This window comes from Pristiophorus japonicus, chromosome 13, assembly GCF_044704955.1.
Source record: "Pristiophorus japonicus isolate sPriJap1 chromosome 13, sPriJap1.hap1, whole genome shotgun sequence".
Taxonomy (NCBI): domain Eukaryota; kingdom Metazoa; phylum Chordata; class Chondrichthyes; family Pristiophoridae; genus Pristiophorus; species Pristiophorus japonicus.
In genome coordinates, this window is record NC_091989.1 from 111,232,149 (window position 1) to 111,257,197 (window position 25,049).

General features: G+C 43.7%; 1 protein-coding gene across 3 annotated transcripts in view; it reads left to right on the plus strand.

Moving 5' to 3' along the window:
- The window catches only part of mbtps1 (membrane-bound transcription factor peptidase, site 1), a 200,187-nt gene that overhangs the window by 81,510 nt on the left and 93,628 nt on the right, over positions 1 to 25,049 (plus strand). For all 3 annotated transcript variants that reach the window (XM_070897892.1, XM_070897894.1, XM_070897893.1), the window contains exons 5-8: positions 857 to 967; positions 3,641 to 3,750; positions 18,351 to 18,467; positions 21,542 to 21,609. In XM_070897892.1, the coding sequence (XP_070753993.1) occupies positions 857 to 967; positions 3,641 to 3,750; positions 18,351 to 18,467; positions 21,542 to 21,609 (406 nt within the window). The remainder of the gene's footprint in view (positions 1 to 856; positions 968 to 3,640; positions 3,751 to 18,350; positions 18,468 to 21,541; positions 21,610 to 25,049) is intronic.

Consider the following 25,049-nt stretch of genomic DNA (forward strand, 5'->3'; position numbering starts at 1 on the left):
AATCAACCTAGTGAACCTTTCTGAACTGCCTCCAAAGCAAGTGTATCCTTTTGTAAATATGGAAACCAAAACTGTAAGCAGTATTTCAGGTGTGGCCTCACCAATACCCTGTATAACTGTAGCAAGACTTCCCTGCTTTTATACTCCATCCCCTTTGTAATAAAGGCCAAGATTCCATTGGCCTTCCTGGTTACTTACTGTACCTGCATACTAACCTTTTGACTTTCATGCACAAGTACCCCCAGGTCCCGCTGTACTGTGGAACTTTGCAATTTTTCTCTATTTAAATCTGGGAACAAACATTACTTAACTGTGATAACATGATTAATACCATCTTAAGGTTAGCATATAGAGTACTTTGTTAGCTATTAACTGACTAGGCCTAAAATGACACAACAGTTAGCACAATTTCCCCCTCTGACTGCTTGCTTGTTGGGCTTGCATTTGCTTCTCTTGAGGTGACTTGAGTAATACCTGCCAGACTTGTCCTGCATCTACACTACACCTGTAGCACTGTGGTCACATTTTGCACTATGGCTAAAGTTATAGCACAAATCTGGAATCATAGATGGGAGTAGAGCTGACTCTGGGAGAGAAAAAGTAGTGTGATTCCCAAAAAGGGGGAGTCTCCACTGTGCTCTGGAACTGTGCCCCGTCTTCAGATTGTTATTACAGTAACTTGGAGTTGTGCTAAGTTATATACCCATTGCAGGCAGTATCTCGTATCTTTTACGTTCCAAGCTGCCACCAGAACTGCTCCTTCCCTCTTTCTCCCTTCCATCACCAGTATGACCCTTCACCGGAACTGGCTAGCACGGTATGTAGATTTTCAGTTTGATTTTGATTATCTTGCCAGGTGCTGGTGTAAAAGTAGCGGTTTTTGATACGGGACTCAGTGAAAAACATCCTCACTTCAAGAATGTGAAAGAGCGGACAAATTGGACCAATGAGAAAACTTTAGATGATGGTACGTACACTTGACTTCTACAAAATGTATTGCTAGTTTTTGGATGTGATTTGATGTTGGGGGTTCCTTTTTCAGAATATATTGTCATATAGTGAGTTGCTTTAGCTGAACAAAAGGTTTGGGGGGCCATATTTCTCCCCTGCCCTCTGCGGCAATTTTTATTTTAAAAATGTAATAAAAGATGTTGTAATGTCATTAGATAAGGACCATTTGCCTACATTTAACACATTGAGTAAAATTCTCAAATCATACAATTGATCAGCGTTAGCAAAGAGGGAGTTAAGTTCCTTTTTTTGCTTGCTGGCCATTTTATAGTTGCAATCATGGCAAGTATTTTATTCCAGGTCAAACCTGGCATTAGTGAATTTAACAAAGAGGAAAGTTTCGAAGCATCACCACTTCAGTTTATTAATTGTACAGAGGAGTAATGTTCCCTGTAAGCTGCGCTTTGTGCGATCTGTTTCTTTCAATGCTCAGCACCTTTAAATTGCTGTGCAATGGGAGCAATGTACAAGGAATCTAGAAGGTTGTGAGTGAGGTGCAATGACAGTCAACCATTTGCATTGAACATCACCAAAGTCTCTACTCTTGCTCTACAGGGCTATTTTGAGCAACTAATAGGGAGTATCTCAATAACCTGTAAGGTAAATTGCTTTTATTAAGTTATCAGTACTTATGGTGTAAGTATTCAATGTGTTTTGCTTCTACATTTAGTTTTGGATAGAAGAGCGGGAAAAGACTATTTAGGCCATCAAACCCATCCAATCAGAAATGGTGCAGCGACGCATACAATTGCTCTATCCCCGGTCACAAGACTACCCCTAAGTAATCAAGTTAGCTCCAGGAAACTCTGGTAACTCGTCCAGTCTTAGAATAAGGGGCCGCCCATTTAAAACTGAGGAGGAAATTCTTCTCTGAGGGTTGTAAATCTGTCATTCTCTGCCCCAGAGAGCTGTGGAGGCTGGGTCATTGTCTATCTCCACCTTAAATATATTCAGACAGATTTTTGAGCGATAAGGGAGTAAAGGGTTATGGGAAGCGGGCAGGGAAGTGGAGCTGAGCCCATGATCAGATCAGCCATGATCTTGTTAAATGGCGGAGCAAGCTCGAAGGGTCAAATGACCTCCTCCTCTCCTATTTTATATGCATCTCGCTTCTCCCAGCCTACCTATAACTTGTTCTCCATGGATTGTAATACCCTCCATTCTCCTCAGGAATTTGTGAAATTGTATGGAATTCCTGTTCCCTGCATGCTTTGGTAATCTGTTGCTCAGAGTTCTCCATCTTGCTGATCCAGTTGTCATAGAGGCTTTTAACAAGTGACCAACACCAAGTCCTTGATCCAGCTGCATCTAAATTGTTTCAGCTCTTCGCTATTGACCAATGTCCCCCTCTCCATTACATATATATCTTTCAGAAATAGTCACTCCCTATGCCTTTTTTGATCTGTTCTATCTTTTTTTTTGTATCCTTTCAACTTAAACTCTACCCTAGCCCCTCTGTTTCTCTTGTTGTCAAGTGCTCAGTCTTTATTGTATTTTTTTTTTTCCTCATTACTGTAAAGCGTTCCAAGACATTTCTTGCACATAAGGAGAGCTATGTAAATGCAAGTTGTGGTGGTGTAAAGATTTGGTCAGATAAAGCAGTTAAGAACAACAGGCTGTGTGATGGCCAACTTCTTGGAACAGCATGCAGCAAATAAGGCATGACTAGAGTCAGAGTAGGCTAGACTGGGTAGGGTGTGCAGGTTCCCTTCCCTGAAGACCATGAATGACAATCCAGCAGCTTTCACAGTTAGCTTACTGGTGCTGACTCTCAAATTACAAGTTTTATTGAATTAAATTTCACAACTTGAGGAATTTGAACACACAATTCTGGGTTTCCAGTTTTGTTTCAACTCTCAAACCATATGTGTAATGTATGCAATCCCAATCTGAGTGTTTCATCCATTGTTACTTTCAAAGGGTATCTTTTGAGATTGAGATACTTAACTGTTAACTGGTGTACAGTTGCACAGATTCTAATATATGTAGATCACGTATGAGTTAATTAACAGAAAACACCAACGCTTTAGAAACCGTGGTAATTTTCTTTGACCATATGACTGCTGTGGTACATGATTGGGTTGTACTGCAGGGCACCTGGACTGTAGCATAGGTCACACATGCCTGAAGGAATATCAACTATTAATATTTTATTTTAAAGAGTCTTCTTGCTGTTTTCTTCATATTTCTATTAAAACTTGCCTTGCAAATATGTGAATTTGTATGAAAAGTATGGCAAAGGTCCTTGCTACAGTGTCCGCTGGCTTGGGAGTTGGCTAGTTCCACAGCGGAAAGGATCCACCATGCGGTCCGAGACAGCTTCAATGACAAATTGTCGAGTAATGAAGGTTCTCTGCCCTTCCCACAGTAGACTGGCGGTGGAAGAAATGTCATCACATTGGGCCTAATGCTGTATTCAGATCTATGTCTGTCCCATTGCTGAGGATTAGATATTGAAAGTTATGTTTTTAGATATAATTCTTTTAATGGATTGAGGAGGGAAGGAAGAGAAAGTATAATCTGTCAAAGTATAGGCATATCTAATGTGTGAAGATTTGCATATATTTGACATTTCAACTATCCTGAAATGGTCTGTCTTTTATTTTGTTTGCTTTTGTGTTGACATTAGGCTTGGGACATGGGACATTTGTTGCAGGAGTGATCGCCAGCATGCGGGAATGTCAAGGGTTGGCACCAGATGCAGAGTTACACATCTTCAGAGTCTTCACGAACAACCAGGTAATGACCATCCTCTCTCTGTTCTCACTGACCTTTTGTCATGAGGAATGAGATACAAGGACAGTTTGCAAATTGATCATTGCTTCAGAAGAAATTGGCAACCGAACATGCTCCAGAAAACCAAAGTTTCCTTCGCAAGCTCAGTAGCTCAATCACCTAATTGTTCATTTGATTTTATTTGCCTTTTCTTGCTGTGATGCAAATATATATATATATATATATTTTTTTTTATATGTGAATAAACCATCTAGTTCGATAATACAGGTTGAACCTCCCTTATCCGGAACCCTCGGGACCTGGCCTGTTCTGGATAAGGGATTTTTCTAGATGAGGGGTGGTCACAAATTGGATAGTCCAGGTACTGAGCAAGGGGATATCAGGCCTGGGGGTGGCAGATAGATCATGGGAAGGGGGGACCAGGCCAGCGATTGTGGGAGTTGGCAGTGAGGAAGGACTTCAATTTGTTCATGTTGGAGTTCTGCGCATGCGCCACTCGGTGGCCGGGAATGGTTCTGGACGAGGGGTGGTTCTGGATAAGGAGGTTCAACCTGCACTCGTGAAACTGAACCAGTTGTTTGCATCGATTGGAACATTCCAAATACATGTCTTATTGATGGTTGTCTGGGGTGTGACTTGGATTTGAATGTTGCCTGGCTTCTCGTCTGAATGTACACTAAATGGATTGGGAAAAGTCTTAATTTTGTGACGTCTAATGAGGGCCATTAATGAAACAACCTTAAGCATTTCGGGTAAGGTCCAGGCATCAAGTACCAAAACCACCAATCTCTAATGAAACCGTGCCCCTGTAGAGAAACTGAGCAAGATATTTTTTACATTGCTAAGCACCTTGAAATTGGTTCCTGTGTTCCTTGGGAACTATTGGCCAGACCAAAGAATGCACAATGTTTGAAATACTTCACTACTGACTGGCTATTTATTATCCATTTCCTAGCTGGCTGATGTCCAGATGGGATTTGCTTTTACAGTGTAGTGTTTGTGTTGCTTGTGTACCCTTTCCTTACGCAGAGATGTGTATATATATATATATATACAAAAACCAGGCCATGTTGTTTGATAATGAGCACATTGCACAATAAGCAGGTTATATTAGTGTATTTGAAGGGTGGGGATAATGTTTACAATTGGTAGTGTGGGGGTCAGCTTAAAAGCAGATTCTACTCTTATTATTTTGCTTCTCATTTATCAGCTGGAAACTCTGGCTCTCTTTTTCTCCATGCATACCTCTAACAGCTGTACAAATTATGTTGGCCTATGTTTTGCACTTGGTATGCAGTTACATTAGAGTCTGTTAAGGACAAAGTCCTAGCTTTGCCAAGTTGTGTTTGTGAAATAGTTCAGTGGGGCGAACTAGCACAGTGAGTGCCCACAGCTCTGATTATGAAGTTATGTTTTTAGATAATTCTATGCGATATCCTTCATAGCTTTTAATTTAACTTGACTTTTAATTTAAAAGTGATCCCTCTGAAAAGGGAGACAATGTTCATGTAAGCTAATGCATAATTAGACATGTTAAGAGGAAGAGCGATCCCTTTTATATTTAGTGTCCCATTTTCTCCTCCTTTTTTAAAAATGGTGTAAAATATATACAGTGACAGACATCCAGATAAGGTAGTGGAGAAAAATGCCCTGGGACCATTTAAGAAATAGCTGTATATTCTGACTGGGACGGGGCAAATTGTAGACTTTTTTCATGGATGCACTAGGATCGGACTTGCTAAATCTTATCTTCCCATTTACTTTTGAGCAGATTTCAGTTCAGCTTACCCACTCAACGCTGTGAATCGTGCAGCAATTACACAGCCACTAGATGTAACTAATGCACATTTTCAAAGTGAACTGAATATATATCTACAGCCATTGTTATATTTACATTTTTTATTCCCCAATTTAAAACAGAATATATGACTTTAGTATTTTGCTAATCACTTTGTCATTTACTGCAGTGCCCTCACTTATTTTCCTCCTCCCATCTGTCTCCCTCATCATTTGTTTCATTTTAATCAGAGGATGATCAATCCTCTTCAGTTATGGTCACTGCAGCCTTCAGGATACTAATGTACTGTTTCCAATCATTAAAAAGACTGTATTTTTATGGTATTAAACTTTTAGCCCTCCCCCCGCCCCTGCCCCCCACAAAAATGTCTGGTCAGACAGCTCTTCTTGAAAATGAAAATTTAACAATGCATTAGTGTCAACTACAATGCCATGAAGAGTTGCCTTGGCCTGTTTGTGCACACTGCCTATTTATAATGGGACAAGGGGGCACAGGGAAATTTAGGACTCCTGTCAGGAAATTCTAAGCATGCCCTGAAATCATTGTACAGTTGGATTTGTGATTTTGGAGAGGGTGGGTGGAAGATTCTTTCTGGATGGATGAGCTAAGGCGGGCTAAGTAGCCATCCTCTCTCTCTCACTTGTACAATCAAAGAAACAGTGCAGTCAGAGGCCTGAGTGTAAGTTGCCTATGTGGATTTTTAGCCAAGGAAGTGTCTGAGAAGAGGAGAAAGGAAAAATAGATGGGAAAATTAAAAATGAAGTCTCTATTCCCAGATGTTAGTGACTCCAGGGGCTTGAATGCCTCTGATGCTGATTTTGAAGTATTTGTCTGTACTATTGGTTATAAAGTCAGTGATGCACTGGTTTGCTCCCTCACCCTGACATCCCTAGGGCAACCTTTTAGCAAGGGGGATTCAACTGATATCTTGGCACGAGTGGACTAGACTTCATGAATTGCTATTGTTCACAAGGTGATAATTGTTCAGATGTAAGGAACTGCTAAATGTGTACAAAAATATCAAAATAATGTGAATCCAGCCCTTTCTATGGGGAAGTACTTTGAATGGGGAAGTTTTTTAAAGAAACAGTGTGTCTTTTCCCCTTTACCTGGGCCCCAGGCTCTCTCCCTCTTTTAAAGAGCCATATTGCTTCTGTTTCTATCTACCATCGGCTTCTGGTTAGTTTAGTACTTGGGCACCATTCTGTAATGTCCTGAATTGTGAAAGATGCTTGGAAAGTGTGACCTTTTTTATTTAAAAAAAGATTGCGACTAATTGGAAATTCTTTGTTCTGACCAGCCTTGTATTTGACACTCTCCCTCCGAGCTTAGTATATTTTTAATCAAATGGGTTACAGGGCTACCCCTTGGTATGACCAAGGGTTAATGAGCTGCCTTCATTTATAGACTCCTTTTCGGAATCCAGTAAGAGGATGATTCCGAAGCTTTCATTATCTTGTCAGATTTTGTCTGAGTTTCACTTGTCACAGGAAATAGTTACCTGTTGCTTCACATTTCATGGAATCTTAGAATGGTTACAGTGTAGAAGGAGGCCATTCAGCCCATTGAACCTGTGCCTGCTCTCTGCAAGAGTACTTCAGCTAGTCCCACTCCCCTGCCTTTTCCCGGCAGCCCTGCAAATTTTTTCCTTCAGGTACTTATCCAATTCCCTTTTGGAAGCCACGATTGAATCTGCCTCTACCACCCTTTCAGGCAGTGCATTCCAGATCATAACCACTCACTACATAAAGTTTTTCCTTGTGTCGCCTTTGGTTTTTCTGCCAATCACGTTTTAAATCGGTGTCCTCTGGTTCTTGACCCTTCTGCCAATGGGAACAGTTTCTATCTACTGTCTAGACCCCTCATGATTTTGAACACCTCTAACAAATCTCCCCTCAATCTTCTCTGCTAGAACAAGAACAACAGCTTGTATTTATATAACACCTTTTAATGTAGTAAAATTTCCCAAAGTGCTTCAAGAGTATTTTGAGGCAACAAAATTGACACTGAACCACATAAGGAGAAATTGGGGCAGGGGACCAAAAGCTTGGTCAAAGAGGTAGGTTTTAAGGAGCATCTTAAAGGAGGAAAGAGAGGTAGAAAGGATTAGGCAGGAAATTTTAGATCTTGGGGCCTAGGCAACATAAGGCACGGTCACCAATGATTGAGCGATTATAATCAGGGATGCTCAAGGGGGCAGAAATAGAGGAGCGCAGATATCTTGGGTGAGGGGCTTGAGGAGATTAGAGATGGGGAGGGATTTGAAAACATGGATGAGAATTTTGAAATTGAGGCATTGCTTAACCAGGAGCCAATGTAAGTCAGCGAGCACAGGGGTGATGGATGAACAGAACTTGGTGCGAGTTAGGACACAGGCAGCTGGGTTTTGGATGACCTCAAGTTTACATAGGGTAGAAAGTGGGAGGCTTGCCAAGAGTGCATTGGAATAATCAAGTCTGAGGTAACAAAGGCATGGGTGGGGTTTTAAACAGCCGGTGAACTGAAGCAAGGGTGGAGACGGGAGATGTTAGAGGTGGAAATAGGCGGTCTTAGTTATGCCTCGGATATGTGGTCGGAAGCTAATTTCAGGGTCAAATATGACACCAAGGTTGCGAACAGTGTGATTCAATCTCCGACAGATGTTTGGGCGAGGGATGGAGTCTGGCTCGGGAACGGAGGGACCGAAAGCAATGACTTCGGTCTTCCCAATATTTAATTGGAGACTTTTTCTGCTCATGTTGGACAAGCAGTCTGACAATTTAGTGACCGCGGAGGGGTTGAGAGAAGTGTGGTGAGGTGGAGCTGAGTGTCGCCAGCGTACATGTGGAAACTGACGCTGTGTTTTCTGATGTCGCCAAGAGGCAACATGTAGATGGGAAATAGGAGGGGGCCAAGACTAGTTCTTGGGGGACACCAGAGGTAACAATGCGGGAGCGGGAAGAGAAGCCGTTGCAGGTGATTCTCTGGCTACGATTATATAGATAACAATGGAATCGGGCGAGTGAGATCCCACCCAACTGGATGACAGTGGAGAGGCGATGGAGAAGGATGGAGTGTTCAATCATGTCAAATGCTGCAGACAAGTCAAGGGCGAGGAGGGATAGTTTACCTTTGTCACAGTCACAAAGGATGTAATTAATTTAATGACTTTGTTGAACCTTTTTGGTACTATGGCAGAGGGAGAAACCTGATCATAGAATGGTTACAGCACAGTAGGAGGCCATTCGGCCCGTCGAGCCTGTGCCAACTCTCTGCAAGAGCACTTCAGCTCGTCCCATTTCCCTGCCCTTTCTCCGTAGCCCTGCAAATTCTTTTCCTTCCGATACTTAGCAAATTCCCTTTTAGAAAGCCACAATTCAATCTGCCTCCACCACCCTTTCGGGCAGTGAATTCCAGATCCAAAGCACTCTCTGCATAAAATAGTTTTCCTCATGTTGCCTTTGGTTCTTCTGCCATTCACATTAAATCTGCATCCTCTGGTTCTTGACGCTTCTGTCAATGGGAACAGTTTCTGTCTACTCTGTCTCGACTCCTCATGATTTTGAACAACACCTATCAAATCTTATCACAACTTTCTCTGCTCTAAGGGGAACAACCCCAGCTTCTCCAGTCTATCCACGTAACTGAAATCCCTCATCCCTGGAACCATTTTTGTAAATCTTTTCTGCACCCTCTCTAAGGCCTTCACCTTTCCTCAAGTGCAGTGCCCAGACTTGGACAATACTCCAGTTGAGGCCGAACCAGTGTTTTATAAAGTTTCATCATAACTTCCTTGCTTTAGTACTCCATGTCTCCATTTTTTGTGCTCAATTTTCACTGGTCATTTGTGCTGTTTTTTTGGTGCGCACTTTTTTATTGTATTTATTTTTTTCAAACTTTCCCCCTGCAATCTGTGCTGGCACAACTGACTTGGTTAGATTTTTCTAGGCCAGTATTTTTTTTGGTGTCCCCTCATGTCTGACGTTTTTTATAATTTTTCGCAGTTTGGCCAAAATTTTTTCCTCCAAGGTCGGCCTATCTGGCCACTCCCGAAAAACCTTCTGGATAGTTAAGAAAACCAGCGCACATTGACAAATCGACGCTGAAAGACGCCATTGTTTTTAGTCGAACATTTTAGAGTCAAGAACATTCTAAAAATCAATTAATAAAGTTCAACTTTTTTTTACCTGTCAACGTAGTAGATAGAAGTTTGTTAGATTTCAGAAATGTTCTTTTTTTTAATTCACACACACGCCACCACTGAACGTCTTGAAGCAGGGCTGGAGGGTCGTAATTTTGGCCGACAGAATCGGCCCCACGCCTGGACACCGAGGCTTAGGGCTCGGCTGGAAAACCAGCATGGGGGAGGGCAAGAGAAGAGAGAGCAAGGTGCCGATCAGAAGCCTTCTGCGCTGAGCCCGGAGAGCGAGGTGCCGATCGGAAGGCTTCAGAAGACTGCAATGAGCAAGTGGGGGGGAGGAGGGGAGAGAGAAGTCACAAGACCTTTGGTGTAGTCCATCCATACAGACCTTTGGAAGAGAGAACTGTGAACCTGTCCTGCCTGTTTTCCTGCTGTTTTGAGCTTCTTTCAAAGGTTAAATTTAAGTTTGGGGGCAATACTGACGGTGCCATACCTTGTGCGAGCCTTCTGCATCATGGTGCTACGTAGGAGACAATTGATTCGATATCATCGCATCAGGAACATTGGAGCCCATAGGGTGCTAGGCAGGAGGCCTTCCCAACCTCTGGTATATAGAGACGCGTTCGTACCTCCACCTAAGTGATGCAGACTGTCATAAGACTGCGTTTCCGCAAAGAAGTTGTAATTGAGATCTGTGAGTTGGTCAAAGCAGAGCTTCAACCTAGAAGCATCAGGAATACTGCTTTGTCTGTTGAAGTGAAGGTTACAGCTGCACTTTCATTCTATGCCTCCGGCTCGTTTCAAGCTACAACTGGGGATGTGTGCGCCATCTCTCAACTTGCGACACATGTCTGCATTGCCAGATGACAGCTGCACTGTATGCACGGAGGAATGACGACATAAAGTTCCCCATGACTGGACAAGCAATGCATGACAGGGCTGTGGGCTTCTCCAGGATTGCTGGCTTCCCAAAGGTACAGGGCTTCATTGATTGTACCCACATCTCCTTGCGAGCACCTTTTTGGAGGATTCTGAGATGTACAGGAACAGAAAAGGCTTCCACTTCATTAATGTACAGCGCGTGTGTGGTGACATGCATCGTATCATGTCAGTTGATGCAAGATACCTTGGGAGCAACCATGATGCAGTCATACTACGCGACAACATTATAACTGCCATGTTCAGCAGCAGCCAGAAGGACAGAGCTGGCTACAAAGGGTAAGGCCTCACCACCTGGCTCACGACACCCCTACGCATAACCCGGACGGAAGCTGACTGAATACATGTCGCACATTGCAATGCGCAGCATCCTAGAGAGGACCATTGACATCTTGAAACAGCGTTTCTGATGTCAGGACCATTCCGGAGGCTACTTGCTGTACTCCCCTGAGATTGTCGGTCAGTTCACTGTTGTGTGCTGCATGACTTAGCCATCATGAGGCAGCAGCACCTGGCAGTGGAAGACCCACCTGCGGTGAGAGTGGCTGATGATGATGATGATGATGATGCGGAAGATGTAGATGACGAGCAGGATGAGGAAGTTGTGCAAGTGGCTGAGGCTGGAGCATGACAGCGGAGGAGGGCAGGCCATCGTGCCCCTTTAACAATTGCTCGAGCCTTCCGCCAGCAGCTCATCCGTGAATGCTTTACTTCTGCCTGAGGGCTCAGCGACAACACATGGACATGTTTATTGTTTGGAGCTGTTCCGTAATGTTGTGTTGTGTTAATGGAACAAATTATGGAAATTATTCTTTCTTTACGTCAAAAGTTGTGTTAAGAATGGAACAAATAATGGAAAGATTCATTTTTAATGTAAAATATATTTTATTCAAAAGTTTAATAGTTCATTTATACTTGCCTTAAAATTATTCTTGTATCAAACTTTATTTTAAGATCACTTATAAACTTGTAAATTTACATAACTTACAAAAAAACTTCTAATTTGACAACAGTTACAACAGTAAAAACAATAATAAAAGCAGCAAAAAAAGGCTGCCCCCATATCTCAGACCACCTGCTGCGCTTGGTCTTGGAAACTCCACCACCCCTGCCTGCAGGCAGTGGCGCGGTGTTTCTGGGCTTGGTACCAAGCTTATTCTTTCTAAGATCTCGGGTAGTGCCCACCTGTTTGAGGGGGGGCGCATGTGGTGGGGAGGTGTCGGTGGCAAGTTGGAGGGTTCGGCCTTTGGGCTCTTCAGAAGCTGGTGTGGGGATTGAAGTGAGTGGCAGTTGATTCTGTCAATATGCGCAGGGTGTGGGCATGTTCCTTTTTTGCAGCAGCTAACTCCAACATGCCGTCCCTCATGCGCCTTGACAGTATACTCGTCGACCTGCAACGTTCCCTCGCTCATGTTGAGCAAGACTTGTCTCAACTGCCAGCAACATTCCCTCTTTCATGGTCAGTGACGGTGTTTGCACTATCTGACATTCCCTCCTGATGGTCACTCCATCATCATCATAGGCAGTCCCTCGGAATCGAGGAAGACTTGCTTCCACTCTTAGCATGAGTTCTTAGGTGGCTGTACAGTCCAATACGAGAACCACAGTCTCTGTCACAGGTCGGACAGATAGTTGTTGAAGGAAAGGGTGGGCAGGGAGCCTGGTTTGCTGCACGCTCCTTCCGCTGCCTACGCTTGATTTCTGCATGCTCTCGGCGATGATACTCTAGTAGCTCAGTGCCCTCCCGAATGCACTTCCTCCACTTAAGGCGGTCTATGGCCAAGGACTCCCAGAATTCTGGGGATGTCGCACTTTATCAGGGAGGCTTTGAGGGTATCCTTGTAATGTTTCCTCTGCCCGCCTTTGGCTCGTTTGCTGTGGACAAGTTCCGGGTAGAGCGCTTGCTTTGGGAGTCTCTTGTCTGGCATGCAGACTATGTGGCCTGGCCAGCGGAGCTGATCAAGTGTGGTCAGTGCTTCAATGCTGGGGATGTTGGCCTGGACGAGGACGCTAATGTTTGTGTGTCTACTCCCAGGGGATTTGCAGGATCTTGCAGAGACATCGCTGGTGGTATTTCTCCAGTGACTTGAGGTGTCTACTGTACATAGTTCACGTCTCTGAGCCATACAGGAGTGTGGGTATTACTACGGCCTTGTCGACCATGAGCTTGGTGCCAGCTTTGAGGGACTGATCTTCAAACACTCTTTTCCTCAGGCAGCCAAAGTCTGCACTGGCGCACTGGAGGCGTCGTTGAATCTCATCATTGTCTGCTCTTGTTGATGGGAGGCTCCCGAGATAGGGGACGTGGTCCACGTTGTCCAGGGCCACGCCGTGGATCTTGATGTTTGGGGGGCAGTGCTGTGCGGCGAGGACAGGCTGGTGAAGGACTTTTGTCTTACTAATGTTTAGCCTATGGCCCATGCTTTCATATGGCTCGGTAAATACGTCAACTATGTCCTGGAGTTCAGCCTCTGTGTGCACAGACGCAGGCGTCGTCCGCGTACTGTAGCTCGATGACAGAGGTTGGAGTGGTCTTTGACCTGGCCTGGAGACGGCGAAGGTTGAACAGCTTCCCACTGGTTCTGTTGTTTAGCTCCACTCCAGCAGGGAGCTTACCAACTGTGAGGTGGAGCATAGCAGCGAGGAAGATTGAGAAGAGGGTTGGGGCTTGACCCCGATCCGGACATAAATTAGATCTGTGATGGATCCGTTGGTAAGGATCACGGCTTGCATGTCGTCGTGGAGCAGGTGACGTACTTTTGGGGGCACCTGAAACTGAGGAGGACGCAGTGCGGATTTCGTACCCTCTGGGGCACAACGGACATGATCTTTGCAGCGCGACAGCTGCAGGAAAAATGCAGGGAACAGAGCCAGCCCTTCCACATGGCCGTCTTCGATTTTACAAAGGCCTTGGACACTGTCAACCGCGAGGGTCTTTTGGCGTGTCCTCCTCTGTTTTGGATGGTCACTGACACCGCATCAGCTACCTCTGACATTCCCTCACTGATGGTCCCAGACATCGTTCCCATTTCTCGTGTCATTGCTGTTACTTCTCCCAATAGTCCCGCTGCCTCATCACTCACCCCACTGATGGCGTCCAGGAGTGATCGGATAAGGTCACTGCTGTCCGCACTCAATAGCATCATCTGAACCACATCTGCTCGATCCTGCACCTCAGGAGAGCGTGGTCGAGCTCTCCTTCCCCTCCTCCCCAGTGCTCGCCCCTCACCACTGGGATCCACAACCTGGGACGGTGGGGCCCTGGGTGTTCCTCACTGCACCACACCACTTGGACCCGCAACCTTGGAAGGTGGGAAACCATGGAATGTCCCACCAACACTCAAACCACAAGTCACGGAAGGGATGTCGCCATAATGAGCGGCACTTCCTCAAGTCTTTTAAACAGTGGGGGCTTCATCAAGCTCCATCCCCTCTCCCTCCCCCTCACCCCCATGTTTTTGGTCTAGAGGGTTGGATTCGAAGATGTTATCCTGTTCAGGCTGGTCCTCTTAATTTTCTTCTACATCGCCAGGGTCGGCCTCAAGTTCTGCAAAATATAACAGAACACAGACACATGGTTAGCAGCAGAGGAGGGGGCTGGGTGGGTGGCATGAGTAGGTTCACACAGCACAGGCTAGGCAGCAGGCTGACTTGAAGGACCACGATGAATGATGGCACATTGCATCAACCGAAGCATAGCTGACGGAGACATCCCCATGAACCGAAGCATAGCTAGCCCGCACAGTATTTAACATTTAGCAAAATCAGACTGGAATTTGCAGGACTTGCCCTCTCCCTAGAGTGTGAGCCCAGCTTGTGCAGTGGTGGTTGTTTTTCTCCAGGCAGGACCCATCAAAGCAGCGACCCTCTTCCAAGGGTGTCAGTGGCTGCAGATTTGTCGGGCCTCCTCCTGTTCAAGTTCTTTCCCTTTTGTTGTGTGCCACCTTCCTCTGCAAAGATGAAAATCTAACTTTTTAGAGTGTCTGTCTTTCTGCTGGATGGAACATACAGATGGTCCCATTTACAATTGCAATTGCACTGAATAAATGAAAATATTACTTACACTAACTACTTGGCCAAGGTCCTGCCACTTCTTTTTGCACTGGCCTCCAGATCTCGTGGTGGAAACCATTGAACAGTAATCTTCTGCAACTTGGTTTCACCGTTTTTTTCTTTTCTTTGGATGGACCTCTGCTGGTGTCCAGTTCCTGCCATCTGTTCTCAATCATTAACTAGTGCCTCCACTTCATCCTGTAAGAAATTCGTGGTCCTTGTACCACGTTGCATCTTGTATTGCTACAGCTGCGATTTTTTTTTTTCCAATGCTCTCTCGCAGCACTTGTAACACACACAACTGGCTCTTTTAAAAATGGCCGATTGCCAACTCTGAGCTGTACTGAGCACGCGCGTCCATTGCAACGACGGCAGAAATGTAACTTTTTTTTCCGCGCATGCACATAAGGTGTGGCATCATTTTTTGGCGCCAACAGCAGGCTCCACCCCCCGAGGCGCCAAATTCGGATTATAGATCAGGGAAACTTTGGCAAATTATTTCTGGCCTAGAAAAACGGGCATAACTGGCAATACGCCAGAAAACGGGCTTGGGCAAAATTGAGCCCATTAAACCTAGGATCCCATACGCTTTTTTTTAAACCACTTTCTCAACCGGCCCTGCCATGTTCAACGATTTATGTCTCTCTCTTTCTGCACTCCCTTTAGTTTACATTGCCTCTCCTCGTTCTTCCTACCAGAATGTATCACTTCACACTTTTCTGCGTTAAATTTCATCTGCCACGTGTTCACCCATTTCACCAACCTGCCCATGTCTTCTTAAAGTCTATCACTCTCCTCCTCGCTGTTCACTATATTTCCAAGTTTTGTCATCTGCAAATTTTGAAATTGTGCCCTGTACTCCCAAGTTCAGGTTGTTAATGTATATCAAGAAAAGCAGTGGTCCTAGTACTGACCCCTCGGGAATATCACTTTATACCTTCCTCCAGTCCGAAAACCATCATCATCATCATCATCATCATCCTAGGCAGTCCCTTGGAATCAAGGAAGACTTGCTTCCACTCTTAGCATGAGTTGTTTGGTGGTTATACAGTCCAATACGAGAACCACAGTCTCTGTCACAGGTGGGGCAAACAGTGGTTGAAGGAAAGGGTGGGCGGGGAGCCTGGTTTGCCGCACACTCCTTCTGTTGCCTGCGCTTGATTTCTGCATGCTGTCGGCAACGAAACTCAAGTAGCTCCGCACCCTCCAGATGCGCTTCCTACGCTTGGGGCGGTCTTTGGCCAGGGACTCCCAGGTGTCAGTGGGGATGTCGCACTTTATCAGGGAGGCTTTGAGGGTGTCCTTGAAACGTTTACGCTGGCCACCTTTGGCTCGTTTGCCGTGGACGAGTTCAGAGTAGAGCGCTTGCTTTGGGAGTCTCGTGTCTGGCATACGAACAATGTGGCCTGCCCAGCAGAGCTGATCAAGTGTGGTCAGTGCTTCAATGCTGGGGATGTTGGCCTGGACGAGGACGCTAATGTTGGTGCGTCTGTCCTCCATGGGGATTTGTAAGATCCATTCACCACTACTCTGTTTCCTGTCACTTGGCCAATTTTGTATCCATGCTGCCTCTATCTGTTTTATTCCATGGACTTTAACTTTGCTGGTAAGTCTATTATGTGGTACTTTATCTAATGCCTTTTGGATGTCCATGTACACCACATCAATCGCATTGTTCTCATCAGCCCCCTCTTGTTACCTCATCAAAAAAACTCAATCAAGTTAGTTAAACACGATTTGCCTTTAAGAAATCCGGGTTGGCTTTTCTTAATTAATCCACAATTGTCCAAGTGACTGTTAATCCTTGTAAAGCCAAACTGCCTTAAGCAGAGGAGGGCTTCAATTCTTTTGAGAATTCAGAGATATGTGCATGTACTGAAGTTAAGTATTTCACTATCCCATTGTCTGTGTATATTTAATGCACTGAATTGGCATTTGAAGGTATAAGCCCAAAACTCAGCCTGAAATGGCATGCAACTTAACAGAAGTATGCCATTTAGCCCCTCTACCCTGTTCCGTCATTCAATGAGGTCATAGCTGATCTGTGACCTAACAATATACCCGCTTTTGCTTCATATCCGTTAATACCTTTTGGTTAACACAAATCTATCAATCTCAGATTTAGAATTAACAATTGACCTGGTATCAGTTGCCGTTTCCAGAAGAGAGAGTTCCAAACTTCTACCACCCTTTACGTATAAGTGTTTCCTCACTTCACTCATGAAAGGCCTGGCTCTAATTTTTAGACTATGCCCCTTAGTCCTAGATTCCCCAACCAGCAGAAATAGTTTCTCTATCTACCCTATCAGTTCTACTTAATATCTTGAAAACTTAGATCAAGTTAACTTTCTAAGTTCCAGGGAATAGAACCCTAATTTGTGTATCTTGCCTTGTAATTTAACCCTTGGAGTCCAGGTATCTTTCTGGTCAATCTACTTTGAACTCATTCCAATGCCAATATGTCCCTCCTAAGGTGTGCTGCCCAGAACTGCTCACTACTCCTGATGTGCTCTAACCACGGCTTTGTATAGCTGTAGTGCAACTTCTACCCCCTTGTATTCTACTCCTCTCTCTATAAAGACCAGCATTCCATAGTCTTTTTGATTATTTTTCTGTACCTGTCCATGACATTTTAATAATCTATAAACATGGATCCCAAATCTCTTTGGACATCCACTTTTTAGTTTGTTTTTAGCTTTTCACCATTTAGAAAGTTCTCTCCTTTTTAAGCCCAAAGTGTATACTTTGACATCCATTTGCCACAGTTTTGTCCATTCACCTTAATCTATTAATATGCTTTGTAATTTTATGCTTCCATCTACAATTTTTACAATGCCACCTATCCTTGTGTCATTGGCAAAATTGTATACGCGGCCCTTCTATCCCATCATCTAAATCATTAATAAATACGGTGAATAGTTAACGCCCCAACACTGATCGTTGCAGGATACCACTAGTCATATCTTACCAATTAGAGTACCTGCCCATTATCACTCCAAATTTCCTAACTAGGTCAATAATTTGGCTACAGTTCCACAAGGTTCAACTTTCACTAACCGTCTCATGAGGGACTTTATCAAATGCCTTCTGGAAGCCCATATAAATAACACCCATAGGCATTACCCTGTCCATTACTTTAGTCACCTCTTTAAAAAATGTAATCAGGTTTGTCAGCCATGACCTACCCTTTACAAATGCATGCTGGCTCTCTCTGATCAGCTGAAAATTTTCAAGGTGTTCAGTCACCCTATCCTTAATTCTAGGCTTTAGTAATTTCTCAACCAAAGATGTTAGGCTAACTGGTCTATACTTCGCTGATTTCCTCTCTCCTTAAATAGCTGAGTGACATACGCAATTTTCCAATCTAAAGGAATGGTTCCCGATTTGAGAGAACTTTGGAAGATTATAATTGGGGCATCTGCAATATTCTCTCCTACTGTCTGTTGGTTGAGATTTTAAATGAAAGAGTTTGTGTTACTGGCGGCCCTTTTTTATTAAGCCCCTATGAAATGCCACTTACTAATTGATCAGAGTGTGGCAATGATGACTGCTCTACGGAAATGTTCCAATTGACTGCTTAGCAACAGTTCAAGTAGGGAGAAAGGGATTTGTGAAGTAAATGAATAGACCAGTGGTTTTCATATGGACCTTACATAAATTTTAGAAATAAGTAATCCTGATTTTGTTAAATAGGTTTCTTACACCTCCTGGTTCCTGGATGCCTTTAATTATGCAATTTTGAAGAAGATCGATGTTCTGAACCTCAGCATTGGTGGACCAGACTTCATGGATCATCCTTTTGTTGATAAGGTAGGTTTGATTGCCATGGTTCTTACTGAAGAGTATGGGGATTTTTGATTTAATCAGGGGAAGGTTGCTGTGCTGAGGTCAAAAACCTTCCCAAAGTTTTGTATTGTATAAGTTATGTAAAAAAAAAAAAATGTTTTCATGTTTTTATACACCACTTTTCTAAGCACACTTAACATTGTTGGTTAGGTGGAGAACAGTGAAGGCCTGCTACTGAAGCTTTCAATAATCATCCAATGCCACAAGATTCTCCGACTTATCAACAGCCTAACGAGCAACTTTAAGTTCCCCGTCTATCTTGACACGACCAGATGAACACGAATGCTCAACAACGGTCTGCCAGAGGACCAGCGGACATACCTTGCACCAAATCCCGGACATTCACATATGCCGATGATTTCTGCGTCAGCAGTGCTATGTCAATGTTGAAGCAAGTAGAGCGCTTAAAAAAAACACCTGGACCTATTGGAACAGTACTTCAGGACCTGGCACCTCCACCCCAATCCAGAGAAGACGGTTGTCGGTGTTCCATCTGAACAATATCTACTGGGAAAGAACTCCACGTTCCCTTCTGCGAAAGGCAACACCACACAAAATACCTGGGCGTCACTTTGGACAGGACTCTCTCCTATTGGCCTCATCTCACCAGCACCAGCCAAAAAGTAAAAACCAGAGTGAACCTGGTCTGGAAACTCACTGAGACGTCATGGGAGAGCACAGCCAGAGCACTATGCACTGCAATAGTGTCCCTGGTCTACTCTGCTGCAGAATGCTGCTCTACCTCATGGTCCCGCAGCTGCCACACAAAGCTTATGGGCATGCAGCTAAATGCCGCCATGAGAACGGTGTCGGGGATGCCAAGTCCACTACAACTGAGTGGCTCCCGGTGCTGTCCCGCATTGCCCCGCCTGCCATTCGCCATGATGCCACCGTGCTCCGTGAGATGGAAAAAATCATGAGCAACATTGACCTTCCCATTCACGAAGACTTGAAAAATCCACCATGAAATTGCTTAAAATCACGCTGGCATTCTGGGAAACAGCAGCCAATATTCATGCAGCTGGTGTCCATCCACCATCCAGATGGACAGAATCGTAGGATGCATGCAACATAAAGAACCAACACTTTATCACTGACCCAACAGCAGAGGTTGCTGGCTTTGACCTCCCTCGAAGACAGTGGACGGCGCTCAACTGAATCCGCGTCAGGCACGGACGATGCGGCCCCCCTGTTCCACAAGTGGAAGATGAAGACGACCCGAAGTGTTACTGTGGCCATGAGTCCACTCATGATGAATACATCACATCAACCTGTCCACTAAAACCTGTTGCAGGAAGCACCTCCTTTCTCCACTTGGCATATCAGGAGGCCATCGAATGGATAACCAAACTAGACATCCCATTTTAAGCCTCTCTTGTCATACGAAACAACAACAGCACTAATGACCGCTCTCACTTGTACCTTAAATTATGTGTTTCTCTGGTGATAAGACTTGGTGGTTTAAATCATCGTTTTGTATAAACTGAGGCTTGGAAATGAGGGGTACTCTGTATTTAAAGACATTTCCTTGTGAGTATCCTCTTTTAGTGTGTTTGGGGGCTGACTTAGCTTCTAAAACATTCAATTTCACGAGTGTGAGTGTGAAATACTTTCGTCCGAATCTAAAGTCCTAAACTTAAATAAAGCCAATTACATAGATATGAGGGGTAAGTTGGCTAAGGTAGATTGGGAAATTAGATTAAGAAGTATGGCAGTAGAAAAGCAGTGGTAAACATTTTAAAGAAATATTCCAAAATTCTCAACAAATAAGCATTCCATTGAGAAATAAAAGCGCCACAGGAAAAGTGATCCATCCGTGGCCAATTAAAGAAGTTAAGGATAGTATTAGAGGTTGTTTCCCCTGGCTGGAGAGTCTAAAACTAGGGGGCATAGTCTCAGGATAGGGGTTCGGCCATTTAAGGCTGAGATGAAGAGGAATTTCTTCACTGAGTTCAGAATCTTTGGAATTCTCTACATAAAAGGGTTGTGGGTGTTAAAATGTTATATATATATATATATATATATATATATATAGATAGATAGATTGATTTTTGGATTCTAGGCGAGAAAGTGGAGTTGAGATCGAAGATCTGCCATGATATTGAATGGGAGAGCAGGCCCGAGGGGGCCCTATGGCCTACTCTAATTCTTATGTAACGCTAATGATTAAATTCTTAGCTCTGTGATTAATTAATCTTTAGCATGAATGTGCAATATCATCACTAGTAAGGAGGCGCAAGTGTAGAGTACACTTTGACCTGGTCATTTAGCCCAATATTAAGTTTTTATTTCCCTTGCCGAGAAATTAAATTAGTGCCATGACCAATTGGTTTCATAGATGGGAGTGCTGCCGTCCAGTGCCACAGCTGAATAAATTTGGCAAATCGGACAAAACTTGTGGTTTAACTGTGTTTTAAACACTTAAGTTCTCAAATGGTTAATATTTCTTTGTATTTGGTACCAAGTCCAAATCTTTGTTTTTACTCAAGACATTTGCGTCAGTAGTCTGGTCAGATTGTGCATTTAAAAACAATGGCACAGTGTCCTTACTTAATGTCATTATTGGAATAATGTGCAGTGTCTCTTTCCATCCTGGTTTATCCTGTTCTACATTCTGATGCTAAAAATGATTAATCCTTAGAGCACTGGCAGGTTTGGGAGGTCTGTCGGTACCTTGGCACAGCCATGCTTTTAGCTCACACCCTAATACTGAAATTCAACATTGCACTACAATAGTAAAGGTACCTCAATGTCAGCAATAAGTTATACAACTTTAATAAGTTTTTGTTTAAAAGGTAACCCTTCCTTCTGTCCTTTCTCCATTCCCTCCTTCAATTCCCTCCTTTTCCCCAATAACTTTTCTGTTACTATATGAAACAAATTTCTAGTAAACATGTTTTATCATTTAACCCTTTTTTTGTATTTTAACCTGGTGTAAATGGTAATAGGGTGAGAACTGACAGCATACTTTTTTTTAGAGGGTGCAGAGACAAATTTGCTGTTGAAACAGTATTTGATGGTCCTTCTTAATTTTGTAGGTTTGGGAGCTGACGGCTAACAAAGTGATCATGGTCTCTGCAATTGGTAACGATGGCCCTCTTTATGGGTGAGTTTGGTATTCTTGACCTTGGTGTTCCTGTTTCAGCATAGGTGTCTTTTTTTTTTAAGTATACAGTGCTGCAAAGATTGAGGCACCAATACGCAAAATGTATAGGGCTTGAGTGGGCTGGATAAAATTTGGTTAAACTGGGAAGCTTCTGCCTCTGCATCCTTGGCTAGTTACAGCAGTTAATACTTCAGGAAAAAATATTGGTTGTTTCTGTTTGCAACCAAGAAAAAGGAAAATTTTGTTAATATTATCTGCAGATGCCATGGATAAACACAGCAAGGAAGGTTAGAGTTGAGAAAAATAATTAAATGTTGGCTACATTCCACACCTGTTGACTGGGTGGAAAAAATCTAGCCTGAAATGTGACACAATTAATGCAAGTGACTGTGGTCTATACTCATTACTTCTGCCAGTGGATGACTCAGACATATTAATTATAATTACCTTATTAAATGGCACAAACATTTCTTTGAACTCTCCTCCTGGTAGTGATGCTGTGTACATCATTGTTGCAACAAATGCAATGATGTGTATCATTGTGTTCTGTGATGAAAAAATTTGCTGAATATTTTATGAAAATGGTAGCTCTTTAATGTCTGATTTTAGGGGTATTGAAGTCCGGAGATGGAAGGTTATGGGGCCAGAAACACAAATGAGGATGCTAAGCAGATCATCAGATATGACCCCACAGCATTCATAGAATATAAAGCAGCAGAGTAGTGACTGGAAGCAGATGGCTAAAACCAGTTTGATTGGCCTATGCAATCTTCTGCATTTAGCAGTAGGCCTTGAGGCAGGGATTATGCTTCTGTACTCAACTAAAAAAAAAAGACTCTTTTAAAGTTGCTGGGTGTGGACTTACTGGAGTCTTCATTTAATTATTAACTCCAAATGCAGTTTGTGGATCACTGTGAATTAATTTTTAAATAAGATCTTTTTGTGATATGGAAACTGTTTCCGAACTGGAAAGTTACTTACAATGTTGTATTGTCATGTTTGCTAAATTTGGCCATTTTAAAAATATTAAAATAAAAATTTCATGCAAGATCATTATCTTCAGGTTTCCAATACCAATCACCTCCACCATTGGAGGCCATGATTTCAGCCACTTTACTCCCACTTTCCGGGCTCAAAATTGCCCAGGAGTTGCTCCATTTCTTTTTGGAGTAACTTGATTTTTCTGAAGTATCTTTAAAAATCCCCATTTTTGCACATTCAATTTGCACCAGTGTGTGAGTTAGTTAGGATTTTTTTAGTTTATTTTTTTTTCCAAAAGGGGACGTTACCAGCCACCTACGCCTGTTTTGGCCACTTTGGTCAGCTAATAGTGTTATATTTGTAAACCTGTAAACACCTTGTGTAGCCACCAGAGGGCTCATCCCCTGGAGTCCCAAGGGATCCCACAATCCCTTGGGAGCACCTGTACTTAAGGAGGCTTCACAGGCTGGAGAGGCACTCTGGAGACCTGCAGTAAAAGACTACGGTCACACTTTTACTTTGAGCTCACAGTATCCAGTCAGACTCTTTATTCATACATAACAAATAGTTACTCCAAACTAACTTGGGCCAGAGTATGTAGCCACTTGTGGCCGCACAGAAAACCAGAGAGTTGAGAAATCAGCGCAGGTAGGTACTAATGACTTGACTAAAGAATGTGAATAGGATCAAACAGCTATACAGGACATCATATGACAAACTTTGCAAAGTTAATTTACTATACAACAGAAGCATTTATGGAAGCTTAAACTACAAAAGTAAAGAGACACAACATATTTACATAATTTTTTCAAAATATCCAAATAAAAAAATAGAAGTACCTCCTCATAATTCTTATGTTCTTATGTAGGAAAGTATTTTCATCAACAGGGTTAAGGAAAGTCTTGAGTAAGCTCATTAAAATTACTGGCTGCACAGTTATCACCCCCCGCCCCCCCGATCAAAACTCGCACCAACCTGTTTGTAGCCTTAGCCCGGGAAGGCAGCGGACCGGCCTGTGCGGCAGGCCACTCGGCCCGGGATAGGGGCGGGACGCATCGGGTCCCACACTGCAGCATGCATCATCAGCAAGAGCTACTGCGCATGCGCGAACGCTCTAATGCGCATGCGGACAGCTGCCGGCACTCTTTCACGCGCAGGGCTCTAGCTCCGCCCACCCCCCCAATGGAATCGCCGGGCCACGCCAAGCCCCAGGAGAGTCAACAGAGCGGCCAGAATCTGGGGACATCTATTTGGAGCCTAGGAAGTTGCCGCATCTCGCGGGAGTGCGCCAAAAAAAGGGTGGGCCAAATTTTGGCCCTCTGAAACTCCCTCCCGAAACCCCTCCACTGACTTTCTTCTGACTAGCTGAAAGCACTTCTTGTAGCTTTCTGGAGCTGCAACCCAAGAATAGCAGTGACTCAGACCAGCTGCATTAGGAGAATAGGACAGTAAACTTGCAGCAAACCATAAATAGGCCTTTCCCTCCAACCTCTGATGACATAGCTTTAATAACTACATTTGTATAGCCTTGGCTGAGTGCCAGCACTCTCTTCGTGAGTCAGAAGGTTGCGGGTTCAACTCCACTCCAGAGCCTAGAGCACATAATCTAGACTGACACCACTTTTGAGGGAGTGCTGCACTGTTGGAGGTGCTGTGTTTTTTCTGAGACTTCAAACTGAGGTTCCATCTGCCTCCTCACAAGGTTAGAGATCCCATGACAATATTCAAAGACGAGCGCGGGAGTTCTCTCGATATCTTGGCCAACATGTATCCCTCTACCAATACCACTAAAAACAGGTTAACTGGTCATTACGTTTGAGGCATCTTGCTGTGCACAAATTGGCTGCCATGTTTGCAGACATTATGACGATGACAGCACTTCATTGGCTGCAAAAGGCTTTGGGATGTCCTGAGAATGTGAAAGGGGCTATATAAAAGAGTTTTTCTTTTTATAGTGCATTTCAGATAACCAAATACAACCTTTTTACAGAAGGAATTTTGGACACCGAGCTGTCAGGTGTATATTATAGATCCAATGGCACTTTATTTGACCTGTGATTTCAACTGGGTATATTTTGAGACTTTTAAAGGCAAGGGAGAAGAGGCATCAGAATAGGTTGAGTGTAGGAGATGGTGGCTCTTCTATTGAAAGTGGGGTAGGTGATAGAAACATGCAGCAAATTACATGTGTGAATAGATTGAGTTCAAGAAGATTTCAGAAGTAGGAAGAAGGTCATTGAGGGATTTGAGAACAGACAGCCATGAAGAATAGTAATGGTGACAGCTGTTTGTGACTTTGTATGATTTTAGGTTATGGGCACAGGGAGCTGGAGTTAATGTAGTGTGGAGGTCAGGAAGCTGACGAGGAGAGTATGAGAGATGCCCATCCTTGAAGTGAAGGAGGTGTGAATGGATGATTGTTTCAGCAATGGAGTGGCTGAGATAGGAATGTGGCCGAA